This window comes from Echinops telfairi, unplaced genomic scaffold (genome assembly GCF_000313985.2).
Source record: "Echinops telfairi isolate 266 unplaced genomic scaffold, ASM31398v2 ScPeMD7_70;HRSCAF=299, whole genome shotgun sequence".
NCBI lineage: Eukaryota > Metazoa > Chordata > Mammalia > Afrosoricida > Tenrecidae > Echinops > Echinops telfairi.
The window spans coordinates 18,730,341-18,746,240 of NW_022103968.1; the positions used below are offsets into that span (position 1 = coordinate 18,730,341).

At 50.3% G+C, this 15,900-nt stretch overlaps 1 protein-coding gene across 3 annotated transcripts in view; it reads right to left on the reverse strand.

Moving 5' to 3' along the window:
• RBM20 (RNA binding motif protein 20) overlaps positions 1 to 15,900 on the reverse strand; it is a 179,595-nt gene that overhangs the window by 5,665 nt on the left and 158,030 nt on the right. For 2 of the 3 annotated variants that reach the window (XM_045291436.1, XM_004701284.2), the window contains 3 exons: positions 14,281 to 14,938; positions 12,114 to 12,248; positions 4,683 to 4,804 (listed from right to left, as the gene is read on the reverse strand). In XM_045291436.1, the coding sequence (XP_045147371.1) occupies positions 4,683 to 4,804; positions 12,114 to 12,248; positions 14,281 to 14,938 (915 nt within the window). Of the gene's footprint in view, positions 1 to 4,682; positions 4,805 to 11,014; positions 11,099 to 12,113; positions 12,249 to 14,280; positions 14,939 to 15,900 lie in introns of those variants that run through there. The other variant, XM_045291437.1, reaches the window with a different exon arrangement.

The following is a 15,900-nucleotide window of genomic DNA, read 5'->3' on the forward strand; positions in this document are numbered from 1 at the left end:
TGAGTTGCTGTGGATTTGTTTCTCCAAAGTACCTAGACTAATACACACTGCCAGAGGGGTTTCTGGGCTGTAAAGAGGCAGATTTCTATGATTCCAGAGAGGGGCAGCTGGTTGGATTAAAATTCCCTAACTTTCAGTTACCAGGTAAGGCAGTGGTCCTCCACCTTTAAATACGGTTCCTCATGTTGTGGTGACTCCCAACCATAAAATTATTTTTGTTGCTACTTCTTAACTGTAATTTTGCTATTGCTATGAATCAGGCGATCCCCGTGAAAGGGTCATTTGACCCCCAAAGGGGTCACAACCCACAGGTTGAGAACCACCAAAGAGCTTCCCTGTGGCAGCACCAACACCAAACCCACTGCCATCGAGTCGTACCAACTTATAGTGACGCTACAGGGCAGAGCAGAACTGCTCCTTAGGGTTTCTGAGACAGTCAATCTTCACGGGAGGTGACAGCCTCATCTTTCTCCCTCAGGGAAGTTAGTGGGTTTGAACCACTCCACACCATCCCACCAAGGGTCTCTTCTGTGCCATCAGGGGAGGGAGAACGTGTGCTGAGCAGGGGACTTGGATAAGTGTGCTGGGTATAGGCAGGTACTTCAGGAGGAACCGAAGCCCTGCAGGCAGCAAGCCCTCCTACCTCCACCCATTGATGAGACTGCTTGCGGTAGGATTCCTCAGCCATAACCAGCAGTGGGGCACACAGGGGCGGCCCGCAGGGGGAGGGAATTGAGGCTCCTTCCTGCCCCAACCCACAGAGCAATCCCGACCCCACCCCATGGCCTCCTGGTGGGTGCTAAATTTACAAGCTGCCGGACTAAGTGTGAGCCAGCACCTGCTGCTCTGGTTCAGCTTCTTCACTTTTCACACGAGCAACTTGGGGTGGGGTGGGTGAGGTGGTGGGGGCAGAGGCATTCCATCAAGGCCACTGACAGAAACCTTATCTGGGTAGCCTGTGGCGGGAGAGACGGAGCCCCAACAGGTGTGTCCAGGAAACCCGAACCGAGGCTGCTCAGTGGAGGGACTTAGCCAGTGTCTGGGCCTGCTGGGCCCGCTGTGTGGGGAAGATGGGTCTGTCAGGGCCCCAGCGCTGGGAGAAAGGCTGGCTCTGGCAAGTTCTAACTCTTCCCAAAATCCCTGGATAATCTGATGCAGCATGGTCTTCTGGGGCTAACACCAACCAGGAGAGAATGCTGGGTGAGATAAGTATCAGAATTAACTAGAAAGCATGTTTTAAAAATGCAGACCTCCTAAGCCCAGTCCTAGAGAGAACGATGGGCAACTGGGTATAGGACACAGCTCAGGAAGGGCATTTTTAAAGGACACCAGCAGATATGAGAACCAACGTTTGGGAAACTCGAACCAGATGATCCCTGAGACCCCTTCCAGCCTGACGCTCCATGGGCTCCTCCTGGGGTGGGGATGACATTGTCTTCAGAGCAGACACCTGCCCTCGGGTGGCTCTGTGGAGTCCAACTTGAACCTGTCCTGCAGGCCAAGTCAGGTTGCCACTACCCTCTCCCAAGAGAGACTGGGGCCTGAGGCCGGGCCCCACAGCTGCCTTAGTCACAGAGCACTTTCTCCCCGCAGGGAAAGCATGCGGCTTAAATGATCTCTGCTTGGTCTCCGTCATTGACGAGCCCTTGCAGATGGTGAAGCAGGCCATGTCTTCCAGGCTGAGGTTTGCAAGACTGGCTTAATGGGTCAACAGAGGAACGTGTGAGCATCAGATGGCCCCATTCTGGATCCCAGTAACTCACTCACTGGTCTGCATGGCCTGGGACACATCACATTCCTTTTCTGTAAAGTGAGAGAGTTGGCCCACATCTGAGTTTCTTAACTAGGAGTACACATGAATAGTTTGGAGAACTCTCATATTCCAAAGCCTCGCCCATTTTCTGCTGAATTTGAGATTTTAGAACAACTGCCCAGTTAACTCAGGTTCACATCCCAGGTTAAGGACCTTGGGACCAGGAACTCTTCAATCTCAGACCCGATGGTCTCTGCAGCTCTTGGAATTAAGGCATGTTGCCTGGTGGCACTGCCGAGGAAGCATTGGATTGCTCACCTCAAGGTCGGTGGTTCAAACCCACCAGCCATTCCACAGGAGAAAGATGAGGCTGTCTTGTCCTGTAAAGATCGACAGTCTCAAGAACTCTATATAGAGAGTCACTATGAGTTAGAATCAACTTGATGGCAATGGGTTTGGTTTATTATTTTAATATTTGGTCACCACCAGGGGCTCCCTGAGTTGAGATCCAATAAGAAATCCAATTCCCTATGACAAAACCTGTGGATTCCTTCAGATACTTACTTACCTGTGGGCCTCTGTTACAGTTCCCATTCTACCAAGTTACAAAATCCTGGCCAACATCAGAAGGTAATGATGACTCTTTCATCCTAATGCCTATTAACTAGACATACACAAGGTATCCAAGTTCGGGGAAAATTCAATTATCTTTCAACTCCCTTTTTCCCCATGAACTTTTGGAAGCCCCCTCGCGTATTATAAAATGTATCACATTTCACTTACTCTAAGGTACTTTAAAAAGAAAACCTCATGGAAAGCTCTAAAATGGAAGTATGTTTACAATCAGTGGAGGATCACAGCTTGTGACGATTTTGTGTGTGTGACGGGAGTGTCAAAAATAGTGTCATGACCTTAGTCAGAACATGGTGTCGAAAGTATTTTCACATGTCACGTTTTAATACACACACTTTGTATGATATATTTTTAAATGTATTGAGTATCTCCTGAGTTAAGAGTGTAAACTGTGAGGACAGGAATAACTGTCTATCTGTCTGTCACTTGTACCCCAGGACCTAGAAGCTTGTGGGGCAGAGTATGCCCGTGGGGAGTGTTTACTGAGGGAGTATCTGCATGTGCCGCCTGTGACCCGTGACGTGAAATGGAGCTGTGTGCACTGCTCTAGCAAACAGGGACATTGTGCAGGGAGACAAACTTGGGCATCTGCACGTGGAAGCCAGGTCTTTTGGGACCCATTCCCCACTGCCCCTACCCCTGCACACACACCTGCACAGAGCAGTGAAACGTTTAATATTTAATATGGCTCTTCTAGCTGGTCTCAGTAACTCCCACCAAATGCCTGGATGCATTTCCTCTTTCTCCCGTGGGTCTGGGCAGGAGAAAGGGGGATGCTGATAGGATGATACGATTCAGCTGTTAAGTGCCTGTTAGCTGGGTTAACTGTGATTGAGAAAACTTGAAACTCCAGTGTGGGAACAAGCCAATGTTGCCATCCTGCTGTGTATCAGTAAGGAACCCTGGTGGGGTAGTGGATTATTTGTTGCACTGCTAACTGCAAGGTAAACAGTTGAAAATCACCAGCTGCAACCCAGGAGCATGATCGAAGTTTCTGCTCCCATGGCGGGTTCCACTCTTAGAATAAATCTACCGGGGCAGTTCTGTGTACTCTGTCCTCGAGGGTTGGCTGAGTCAGAATGAACTTGGCAGCAGGGAGTTTTTGAGCTGTGTGTAAAGTGAGCCATCTCAGAAACAGAAGGGGGTTCTTACTCTGAGCAAGATCAAGGAGCCAGGAGAGGAGCATTTCATTTAGACCCTGAGGCCCCTGCACTTGAAGCTTCCTCGATCCGGGGACTGAAAATTGTGACACCAGGGAAGTGGCAGAGTAGTATTGGTACTAGTAGTGGTAGAAGTACTGGTACCAGTGGTGGTAGTGCTGCTGCTGCTACTGGTGGTTGTAGTGGTAGTAACCAGAGCCGGAACACACGAAAGTATGGTGGGCTTCCTGGCCCACAGACTTAGTACAGCTGAATGCCTTTGGGCAGGAGGCTAGCTTATTAGCTTGTGGAGTAGGATACCTCCAGGCACTTAATTGGGGGGATTGGGTTGACCTACAGAGGCTGGATGTCTTTGGGCTGAGGCTTTTAGTGGAGTGGCATGGCATGGCTTTGGACATTTATCATGGAGGAGCCATGGAAGAGCTTTGTAACACTGCCTAGCAGGGCAAAGGCCAAGAAGACACATGACTGAGAGACGAAGGACCAGAGAGAAGCCTCCTGTAGACAGCTGGGAAGAGACTGTCCTGACGAAAGAACTTGTCTTGAACATGTCTAATCTTTCATGGCAACCTGCTAACTTCCCTAATAGAGTCCATAATCCTGAGCACAATCTGTGAGTTCTGGGTGGCCATTGCAATGCATTATGGAACTCAAGTGGAAGTAGAGCATGCTGTGGGAGGGGCAGTGGTATCTGAATTGGTCAGGGAGGTTGGAGGGTGAGGCTCGTCTGTTCTCTGTCTCCAGGGGACCGGCCTTGAGCTGATGGCCAGCTATCTCCAAGCTCTTTTGATGCCCCACCCCAGTCATGGGACAGGTGAACATGGGCCCTACTCATAGACTAGAGGGGGAGGCAGACAGCACCAATCCAGAAAAAGCTTTAACTACTAACGTAGAGACAGACGCAGCCTGGTGTAGTCGGGTCAAGGGGAACAACGGGTGGTCTCTGTGCAGTGGGGGGAGCTAGAAAGTCGCTGAAGCGGAGGGTGGCAGGTGCACCTGGGAAGTGGCAAAGGCCTCGAAGGTGGCAGCTAGGAACAGAGCAAGCAGGGCCAAGCTTAGCAAAGAACCAGCTATCTGTTCTGAGCACGGAGGCTAGGGAGCCACTCAAGGTCCTGGGCAAGGGCCGTGACTGTTACCTGCAAGTTCCTGTAGTGGACAGCACTGCGGCAGTGGCTCATCTTCGCCATCTCCTCACTCGTATAGAACAGCCCACACAGCTTGCAATAAAACCCTGTCCTGGGCACAACGAACTCTATGCCTGGAGACGTGGAGGAAAGACAGGCAGGCGTTAGGAGAGCGGCGAGAGGCTCCCAGGAACTAGCAGTGACTAGCCCCACCCCTCGCCTGCTGTTGCCTTTGGCAACTGACTTAGCTTCTCCAAGCCTGTTTCCTCATTTGCAAAATAGGCTCAAGAGGCTAGCACCCATGTCATTCACATGTGGCTGTGCATTTCGGGGAAGGACTCTCAGAAAGTCGTGGGGGGAGGGGTGGCAGGCGGGCGGGCGGCAGTTTAACAATGATTTGCTCTGCAACTGGCCTTTGGAATCTCGGACCAGACTCTCACCATCAGCCTGTGTCCCGGGAGCCTAAGATAAAGGATAGTCTCTCCATTCCTTACCCTTCACTCACTGCGTTTCATTTCCCCACCTTGCACCTCTTTCTAGCTGACGTTGCTAGGGCTCTGGAGGAATTCTGGTTTATTTTAGAATTCTGTTCATTTATAAAAACTAGTACCAATGAGGAAAATCGCTGTCACACCAACCCAAATATTGTCTTCCACGTGATGCTTCTATATGCAGGAAGTCTGTCTATATGTACACACAGACACACTGTACACCCATACATACATTGCAGGAGTAAGTAAAAACGTGGGTTGCAGTTCATACGTCTATGGGGCTATTTCCACAGAACTCCGTACACGTGCCTCTGCAATCCGTGAGTGCAAACAGACACTTCACTCAGCGATACACTGGCGTTTCATAATGCGCCTTCAAAAAATAAAAGTTTTTTTAAAAAGTCCAATCCAAGCAGTGGCTTCTAAGGGTGTCTGCTTGGCTAGGTACATTCAGCTCAGAAGTTCATGGCCACTGTTCTTTCTCGGGGGGGGGGGGACCCAAAAGGGGCAATGCTGGTAGATTTTCTTGAAGGACTCCAAGATTCCAGAACTTGTGAAGAGTTTTTAAGAAAAATGAAAACTCTGTTGCTAAGAAAAAAGACCAGGAAAGTTATACCCATGATGTTTCTTTTCCCATCATGACAAGGCACTTGTTCATTCTTCCAGGGGAACAAGCTTTGGCATTTTTAATGGTTCCATGCACGTGAAATTGGACATCGAATCAGGAAGACTGAAGAAGAATCCATGCATTTGAATTACAGTGTAGTGAAGAATATCGAAAGTACCATGGACGGCCAGAAGAACAAACAAATCTGTCTTGGAAGAAGTACAGCCAGAAGGCTCTTTAGGGGCAAGGACGGTGAGACTTGTTACCAGGAGAAACCAGTCCCTAGAAAGGAGGACGGGTTTGATAAAGTAGAAGCTCAGTGGAAAAAGAGGAAGCTTCTCAAGGTGGATGGGCCCAATGGCTGCACCAATGGGCTCAAACATAAGAACAATTGTCAGGATGGTCCAGGACCAGGCAGTGTCTCGTTCTATTGTACACAGGGTTGCTACGAGTCAGAACCAACTGAATGGTACTTAACAGCATGGTGATCCTGTGCACAACAGGCGGAAACACTGACCAGTCCTGTCCTCTCTGCAGGACTGTTGGTAGGTTTGACTCTATTGCTATGGCCATTGTGTATTTTGAGTGTCTTCCAACCTGGGGGGGGGTGTCTATCTTCCAGCGCTACATTGGAGAGTGGTCTCGTGGGATCCATGAGGTGGTCATTGGCTAGTTCTCAAAAGTAGATCGCCAAGTCGTTCTAGTCTGTCTTAATCTGGAAGCTCTGCTGAAACCTATCCGCCATGGATGAGCCTGCTGGTATCGGTCACAATGGTAGCCAAGCTCCCAGCATTACAGCAACAGAAAAGCCACCACAGGCAGGTGATGGGTAGGGGTAGTACCACATGATAAAAAATGCCTCCCTGGGAAAGGAGAAGCCTGGGCAGGGAGAATCCCCCAAAGTTGGCCAGTCATCCTTGGGTTCCTGGAGTTGCTTCAGCCACTAGACAGCCCCACCACCGCTGCAGGAAACTTCTGGAATGTCAGGGTTTGGAAGCAAAGCATCAAGACAGAATGGCCACAGCCACGACCAGTTAAGGAGCCACTTGATCCTCCCGATTTCCAGCCTCCATCACGCCCGATTATGAAAGCTGCATTTGACTAATAATCGCTCCTGGGCGAGAGTAATTATAACACCACCATCCTAGGACAGCCGAGATGGATGAATGTGGAACTGGTGTTTAGCAGGGGATGGGGTTGTGTGCTGGGAAGAGCAGGCTTTGGCAGACCCACGCTAGCTGGAGTCCCCCAGAGCCGGCCTGACACACCCCAGCTGTGCCCTTCCCAGCTCCAGGACCACCCCTGTAAAAGCCTCTCTCTGAAAAAGCTCAACTTGCCTCCCTTCCTCTCAGCCCTTGGCATCCCTTATTTCACCTCCCTGTTCTCCAGAGGGGAAAGATGGACAACTACCTCCTGTGACCCTAGAAGTCCCTGGGTAGCAGTGATTGATCCTGGGGAAAGAAGATTATACAACCACACTGGGAGGAAACAGAGTGGGTCTCGATACATATATTCCAGAAACGAACAAAAGCAAGAGGCAAAGCCTGGGGGACGGACAACAGAAAGGTGGGTGAAGGGAGACGTCGGACAGGGCAAGATATGACAAAATAACAATTTATAAATTACCAAGGGCTCGTGAGGGAGCGGGGACTGGGGAGGAAGGGGAAAAATGAGGACCTGATGCCGGGGCTTAAGTGGAGAGGAAATGTTTTGAGAATGATGAGGGCAATGAATGTACAAATGCGCTTTACGCAATTGATGTGTGTATGGATTGTGATAAGAGTTGTATGAGCCCCTAATAAAATGATTTAAAAAAAAAAAGCTTATTAGGTATCCTATGGGGAGACACTGGGAGTTCCCAGGTGGTGCAAATGGTTAAGTGTCTGACTGCTAATGGGAAGGTCAGGGGCTCAATCCACACAAAGGCATTTTGGGAGAGAGAGAGGTCTGGCAATCTATTCCAGAAGGATCACAGGCAGCCCTGGAAAACCCCAGGGAGCACAACTCAACTCTTGACATGTGAGGCCATCGTGCATTGGGATCGACTTGCTGACAATTGTTTTGTTGGCTTGGGTGGAGAATGCACTGGTGGGTTGCAAGGCCACAGAAGCATTCTCCCACTCAATTCTCAAAATAACTCAAGAGGTAAGCAGCTATTACTCCCTGACCGACAGCTGAAGAAATGGCATCTGCCTTATCTTACCCAGCCAGCAAGTAACAACAAGCCGGGGGTGGAGCTCCGGGAGGCACATTCCAGTCTGTGGTCTCAAGAACTGCACACAATGGCGGGGCGTCCTCCATTGTGCAGCCTGCACTGGGCGGGGGAAGCGGGGCAGAGCCCACAGGTCAGCACTCCTGCATTCTGGCCTGAGCATCCTGCGTGACCTTGGAGGAGGTTGCTGGGATTCGGTGCTGATGCAGGTGCAACATCGAGAGCAGCAAACGGCAGCCTGCCCCTCCCCAGGGCATCCATGAGACAGTGAGTCTCAAGGTTAACTGTGCATGAGAACAACCACCCCAAACTGGAAGCAGCCCAGACGCCATCAACAGGTGAATGGGTTAAGCAAAACGTGCTTTGTCCATGTCCACAATGCAATCGCCAACCAGCATGTGAACAAATTCTTGGCACACCCAACAGTACGAACCGATCCCCAAACAATGATCATGCATGACTAAAACTAGGCAGCAAAATGGAAAGAAAAAAAAAGATCACACACCCTATTTCTAAAACTCTAGAAAATGCAAACGAATAGTGATACAAAGCAGATCTGTGCTTGGCAAGGGGCTGGGGTGTGGGGACGGAGGGATTGCAAAGGTGTATGAGGTACGTCTGGGGGGTATTGGTGATGTTCATCTTGAGTGGGGTGATGGTCTCGATGGTGCATAGATGTGTCAAAATGGACCAAATAGTACATTTTCAATACGTTCACTTTACTAGATGTCAATTATACTTCAACAGAACTGTTTTGTTTTTAAAGCATAGGTACACGTTCCTCCTAACAGATGGGCAGACTCAAGAAGGATAACCCTCCAATACTGGCGAGCCCATGGAGAACGGGGACTTCTTACACAAGGCTGCAGGGAGAAGGGGTATGATCTTTTGGGAATGCCACTTGTTAGCAATTATGAAATTTAAAATGGAAATACATTATGGCCCCGCATCCCCTCCCTCCCCCGCCCCAGGGCCAGGACGCGGACCTACAGAAGCACTGGCCTATGCACCCACAGGAGCTGTGCAAGCCCGTCTGGAAGGCAGGAAAGCCCAGAGGGAGGGGTTTCAGTCTTGACCAAGTGTGAGCTCTGTGTTTCTACCTCCGTCAGTTTCTCACCTGTATGATGGGGATAAAAATACTTCCTAGTTCTTCGGTCTTCTTTGAGAGGGCTCAATGAGATAAGGGTACCCAGATGACAAAAGATAAAAATTAAACTTAGCTATGACAGCATTTTTATAATGGCAAAGTGAACACAGCCATTCGACACAGTCGAGGAATGGGTGAGCCAAGCTTATTTGCAATGGTGAGAAAGAATGCTCTTTCGATGTTCCAACATGACAAGCTCTCCATCATCCACGTAAAAGGCAAAAAGCAAACCGCAGAGCACTATGGGTACAGGGATCCTATGTCTGTGGAAGACTGTGGATCTAACAGTGACAGCTTCTGGGTGCTGAGGCTGGAGGAAAGCAATCGCATTTTAAATATTCACTTTAGATAGTTTCCCATCTTTTGAATGTGTTACAATTGTCTTTCATATTTAAACTTTCGCTCCCTGATACATGTGCCCCAAACATGGGTCTTAAATTTTAACCATTTTTTAAAAGATCATTCTACTGGGGGCTCTTATAACTCTTGTTACAATCCATACATCAATTGTATCTGACATATTAACACATATATTGCCATCGTTCTTTTCTAGCCATTTCTTTTCTATTGAGCCCTTGAGATCAGCTCCTCTTTCACTTACAGGAATGAAATTCACCATGTGGTATCTCCCAGGATCTAGTTCCAAAGCTCTTTCAGCAACCCCAACAGAAGCCCACTAACTCCCCAAGCAGTAACTTCTTATCTCCCTCCTCAACCCTGGCAACCTTAAACATAAGGCTCAAAAATGCCACTGATAAGGTAATAGAATTCCTTCTTAACTTTTGCTTGTGTGTTCATTAAATTCCAAGTCCTTGGAGGACTAAGGGGTCACAGTCATGTTTCCCCAGAGGTTCCAGCACATGGTCACATTCTCTAGGAAGCCTAATTGGCCGCACAAATGAATCCCTTGGCAAACCTTTGTCCTGAAAATCAGCCTTTGCGACCGACGCGTAGGTTAGAACACCCAGAAGAGTGAAGTACTGATACAGTCTGCGGTGCAGCACAAAAGCAACCTTACAAGTAACAGTCCTCCCGAAAAGTGAGGATGGAGAGACTTTGTCTCACATACTTTTGGACATGTTCTCAAGAAAGACCTATCCCTAGGAAAGGTCACCGTGCTTGGTAAAGGGAGGAGGCCGTCGAGGAGATGGACTGACACAGTGGCTGCCCAGCGGGATCCAGCCGGCCAACAGTTGTGAGGATGGTGCTGTGTGCTCTTGTATAAGTCTACGCATATGGGCTCACTATGGGGGGAACCAACTCGACAGCACCCAACCACAAGTCAAAGAAGCCGGACACCGAAGGCTACAGATGACGGTGTGATTCCATTTATCAGCCATCTCCCAAACAGACAAATCCACACAGAGAAAGCAGACTTGTGGTTGTCAGGGGCTGCAGGAAGGAGAGAAGGGGGAGTAACTGCTGAATGGACACTGGGTCTCCCCAGGAGTGATCCCAATGTACCGGGGGAATAAGGTAGAGGTTGGGCCACACTGTCCCTAATGCCTCTGGATGAAAACCTTAAAATCAGGATTGCATCTCAATACAACAAAACTAAATAAAAAAACACCCAGTGTCGTCACCGCAGTTGATTCAAAGGTCAGCATTTCATTTTTTTTAAAAAATGTTTTTGCCCAGGGGGTGCGGTGCAATTTTACCCCTTTAGAAACAAAAGCAGGAAGCTTGTTCTCAAGTGTGATTTTACAGAAATGACACATTTGGAAGGGAAAACAGAAGGGACTTTTCTGACAGGAGAAGAACAGCAGACACTTGGGCGGAAAGGGGGAGCCCGAGCTGTGAGCAGCGCCTCCCCCCCACCGCCCCCACCCCCGTCTGAGCTGACTTGTGGCCATCGGTCATCATCCATCTGGACTGCTGGCCCCACCTTGGCACACTCTCCGTCTGAGTCTGGTCCTCTTGTCCTGAGCAGCTCCCCGCTCTGCTCCTACTTCGTCTCACTGCTTCCTCCACCTCTCGGGGTCAATGAAAGTGTCAAAGATGGCAGGGGGTGAACGAGTGGGAGTCACAGGGTAAGAGTTGGCACCAGAATCTCCTGGGGGGACTTTTCCAAACTGCCTTTGTCCCCCTGCGCTGAGTCAGGCTTCAGTCCCCTCTTGGAAAATGAGCCCTGACACACACACACACACACACACACCCCACACACCCCCACCCCCAGATGGTAGAGTTGGGAACTGATGGTCAAAAAGGGCTTTGACTTATCTGAAGATACAGTCCACCCAGTGAATGGAAAGGGAAGGGCCTGGACCAGGTGCCTCGCTGTCCAATGGTCCCATGTCAAACTCACAGGGTCACCCTCAGCACAGTCTATTCAACATCATGATCTCTGGGAAACGGGGCTCTCAAAGGGGAAGAGCGAGGTGCTGATGAGGCCAGGACCACAGCACCGGGCGAGAAAAGGTGGCCAGGAGCAGAAGAGGTTTGTTCATTCTGAGCAGGCCACTAGGCCTCTGCTCAGTCTACACACGGGCCAAGCTTAGAGGCTGTGTGGTTCGGAATAAAGCATTCCCTGTTTGGAAAACCATTTTCTCCCAGCTCTGCACCCAGGTCAACTCAAACTCACAGTCATCGGGTCGATTCCAACTCATAGCGACCTTACGGGACAGAGGAGAATTGCCCTTTATGGGTTTCAGAAACTTTACATCGTTATAGGAGTAGACAGCCTCATCTCCCTTGGAGCAGCTTGTTGTTTCGAACCAGTGACATTGTGGTTCACAGCTCAATGCGTAGCTCACTATGCCACCAGGTCCCAGGGCTGTGCTCTCTAAGCCTAGTCTCCTGGGGTAGCTGGTCTATCAAGAGAGACCGAAAGTGCAAGAAGCTTTAATGTGGCACCTTGCAAATCCAGGTTCTTGCATCAGACATAAAAACAACGACAGACGACAAAAAGCCTTCTCATGCTCTCAGATGCTGCCACAGAACTATTTCTGGGAGCCGAGTTCTCGGGAAGGCGGTGCATTTCACCTACCTAGAGGGATGCTAAGTTCGCTGAACACATCCTCCGGTTCCCAGGAAGGCAAAGAAAGGGGCTGTTGCCGCTCCACTTCGGAGTATTCTGGCGATCTTGTGTCCAAGGATTTCGTTTCCATGTATCTGGAGGTTTCTGCAAAACAGAAGCCAGGGCAAAGAACAAATGCAACACAGCGTGCCTCTAAGAAGCCCTGGAATTCAAGTCTCTAGTAAAATGAACCTGGGAAAACAATGGCCAATTATGAACACATTGCTGTAACTGAGAGTTCTCCATTGCCAAGAGGAAGCCGCATCCAGAAAAGCATGGCAGAGCTGTGCACTTGGTCCAGGGGGCTATAGGCTTTGATTAAGGTGACCAGATGTCCTGCTTTTGGTGGGACAGTCCTGATTTTTGGTGTTTTAAAAAAGTCCCGATTTCTGGAAAGCATGCACGACAGCTAGGGAACAATCTATTTGGTCCATATAGACCAAATTTTAAATCAAGACACACACACCCCCGCCCCCTGGTCAATGGTGTCCTGCTTTAAATCTGGTCACCTTAGCTTTGATGGCCTTTGGCAAGGATGCCCCAGCCCCCCAGTATTGATGAACTCAATATCGATGCATTTCTGCAGCAGCTAGAAGGGCAACTCCTGGACAAAAGTGGTGCCGACATCCACAGGAACCCCAAGGCTGGCAACGAAGCAATGCCACGCTCACCCCAAGCTTCTCAAACAAGGTCATTAAACTCAAAACGCTGGGTCACATAGTGAGCCACTAGCGTCACTGTGTGCCCAAACCAACACGGGCTTTGGTCGGAGTGAGGTGACAATTCCACTCCTCGATCCTTGCCTTCTTCCACAGAGCCTGCCTGGGCCTCAGGGTTTCTCTAGCAACAAGCAAGCAGCTCGTGACTGGGTTTCCATGGAGACCCAGCCCTGCTCAGGTGAAAAACAGAGCCCATCAGCAGGATTCAGAGAAAGCCCAAGCCTCCAGGTCCACGACCAGTTCCGGCCACCCTCCGAACACTGGGGGAGGGGGTTACTCATTTTTAAGATTTGCCCCTGTATTTTCTGGCCACTGGTGTGCGACAGGTGTTCCTTGTAATAAATCTCTAGTTCTTTTCCAGGGGCGAGCTAGAAGGCTAACAAACCATTAGCCCTCCCTCCTCCTCACTCCTATAGCCCTAGATCAGCGGTTCTCAACCTGTGGTCATGAACCCTTTGGGGGTGGAATGACCCTTTCACAGGGGTTGCCTAAGACCACGGGAAAACACATAAATAGTTCACAATATATCATTCCACATTGTTTTGTGACTAACCACTATGCTTTAATTATGTTTATGTTCAAGCTGTAACAATGAAAATGTATCCTGCATGTGAGATATTTACATGACGATTCAGAACAGTAGCAAAATGACAGTGCTGAAGCAGCAATGAAAATAATGTTACGGTTGGGGGTCCCCACCACATGGGGAACTGTGTGAAAGGTTCTCGAAGGTTGAGAACCACTGCCCTAGATGAGTCTTAGTTTCCATTTGGCAGATAAGCCCTGCCTTAGTCTATTTTAGACTCCCTCTCTTTCATGATGTCCGTGCCGGGCCTGGACACAACAGCACCTCCAAGGGCGCCAGCAGAGACCCTGGGACACATCTTGTTTCACTGCTGAGCCCGGAGCGCCATGGGCCTGAGGTAGTCAACAAGGGGCAGAGCAAGTCCTCCTCCTGCTGTTGCGAGTCCCGCTCCCCCCCATCCTCGGTCCTCTGCTCCCTCCACCCCCTATACTCCTGTCCCACCCCACGCCGTGGGCCTCACGGAATAGCCTGGGTGGTCCTCTGCATTGGGTGTGAGGGGCTGCTTGCTGATCCCACCCCTTTTTGCTGATCACTCAGCTCACTTTGGTGGTCTGCGTGCCTCTGGGCTCACAGGACATGGCCTTGAATTGGCTGCTTTGCAAACCTGCAGCCTCCTAGCTGACTGCCTTCATAGCATTCACGACGGTGCTGGTCCGCCTCGCTCTGTTTCATGGGGCCTTTCCGAAGCTTGTCTCTGTGACCGACTTACTTTCTGCACTGCTAGTGCACCACTCACCGCTGTCCATTCCAGCCTGCACATGCCCACACCCTGTAGGAGCAGCTAATTGTCTGGTCAACCCAACCACACCTGAGGAAAGGGGAGGTTAGTTACCCGGGGTCACCGCTCCTCCACAAGCCTGGTTTTGGAGATCGCTTTCAGTAGAGGGATTGGCTTTCTCCTCCAGGACGCTGCCTTCACAAGCCCCCTCTTCGAGTGTCCCCCTGACCTTGGGGTCATCGAGAGCTGGGCTAGGCTGCTGGGCTCTCTCCTCTGCCGGCTCGGGGGAGGCCATTTGAGGGGCTGCGGGGTCCAGAGGCACATCTGCGCTGCCCTTGTCCCCGGCCTCCTTCCTGTGGCAATCTGAAGCCACCAGTGAGAGGCTTGCTTCACATTCAGCTGGCTTCCGCTCAGCATCCCGATTTAGGCCTGCTGCTTCCACGTCCATGTCACTGGGACAGCTCACGGAAGTAGAAGGCGGTTCTTTGACTGATGGGGGAATGATTTCAGGAACCCCGGTGCCCTCAGTCTTGACTCCCTCTTCGGTGAAATCCTTGGTCAAGTCCAGGGTTAAGGAGGCCGACACATAAGGGCACATTTCTGGGCAGGCTTTGTCTCTCTGGTTAATGGGCACGATTTCTTCCAGCTCTGGGATATCTGGTTCCATAATAAAATCTTCCTCCCCTACTTCATCCACCGTGACAAGCTCCTCCATGTTTGTAGGGTACCAGCTCTCCCCTTCTGCCTCACTTCCGCTGTCCCAATCTTGATCCTGTACAAAGAAATACAGAATGGCAGTCAGGGGTGGCCCACTAAGGCCCTTGCAAGCAGGGAGATCCTGAACACTCTTGGAGCAGGGAGCACTGGCTGGGGAATACGGAGTGGTAAGCTTCGGAGGTCCCACGGCACTGACTCAGCCTAAGTTTGAGGCTCAAAACCATGCAGGATTCAGCATAAGCTTTTCATGTTTAGTCTGTTATGTTCAAAGCGACACAAAGAATGTCAACCCCTGGCACACAGTAAGTCTTCAACAAATCGTTTTTGAATGGATGGATAATTGAGCTCGAAACTCGAGACGGATCAGGTTGCTGGAGCAAGTATCTGGTACTTGGGGCATCTCCAAATGTAAAGGAGGCAAAGACGCCCCCTCTACCCCACTAACAGGATTGACACTACCTTCAGAGGTTCACATGACCCCCCTCCTGAGTCTTCCCCATGTCGTTCCCAGCAGCCTGCAGACCCAGCAGGCAGAGTCAGCAAATGAATTTTCCTGCTGGGAATACTCATGCTCCCGCCTCCCCTGACCAGAAAGGCACGGAGCTGGGCACAGCCCAAGGACATTTCTCTTTGCAGTGGCAGCCTCAGCTCAGGAGGATGATAGCTGAATTTTTTGTTTCTGTTTTTGTGTTGTTGTTTTTTCATTTTAATTAAGTAAAATCATCTTTACGAGCACAGTCGAAGTCCTATTAATCCCGGGATATGGGCCTGCCCTGGGCCAAGGCCCTAGTTCTAAAGCCCCGAGTCCCCGAGAGACCTGCAGCTCTATTTAGGGAGGCTGGCGCTGAAGCCCGAGGTTTTTTCAGGCACATGTTTGCTCTTGTGAGGCCCAGCCAAGTCGCTAGAGTACGAGGCGTGTGGGGACGGAGTGGCTCAATGAAGACTGCAAAAGGCAGTCCTTAGAAAAGTGCTGGGGGGACCGGCCCACCCATGGACCCAAGGGTGGGTCTCGGGTAC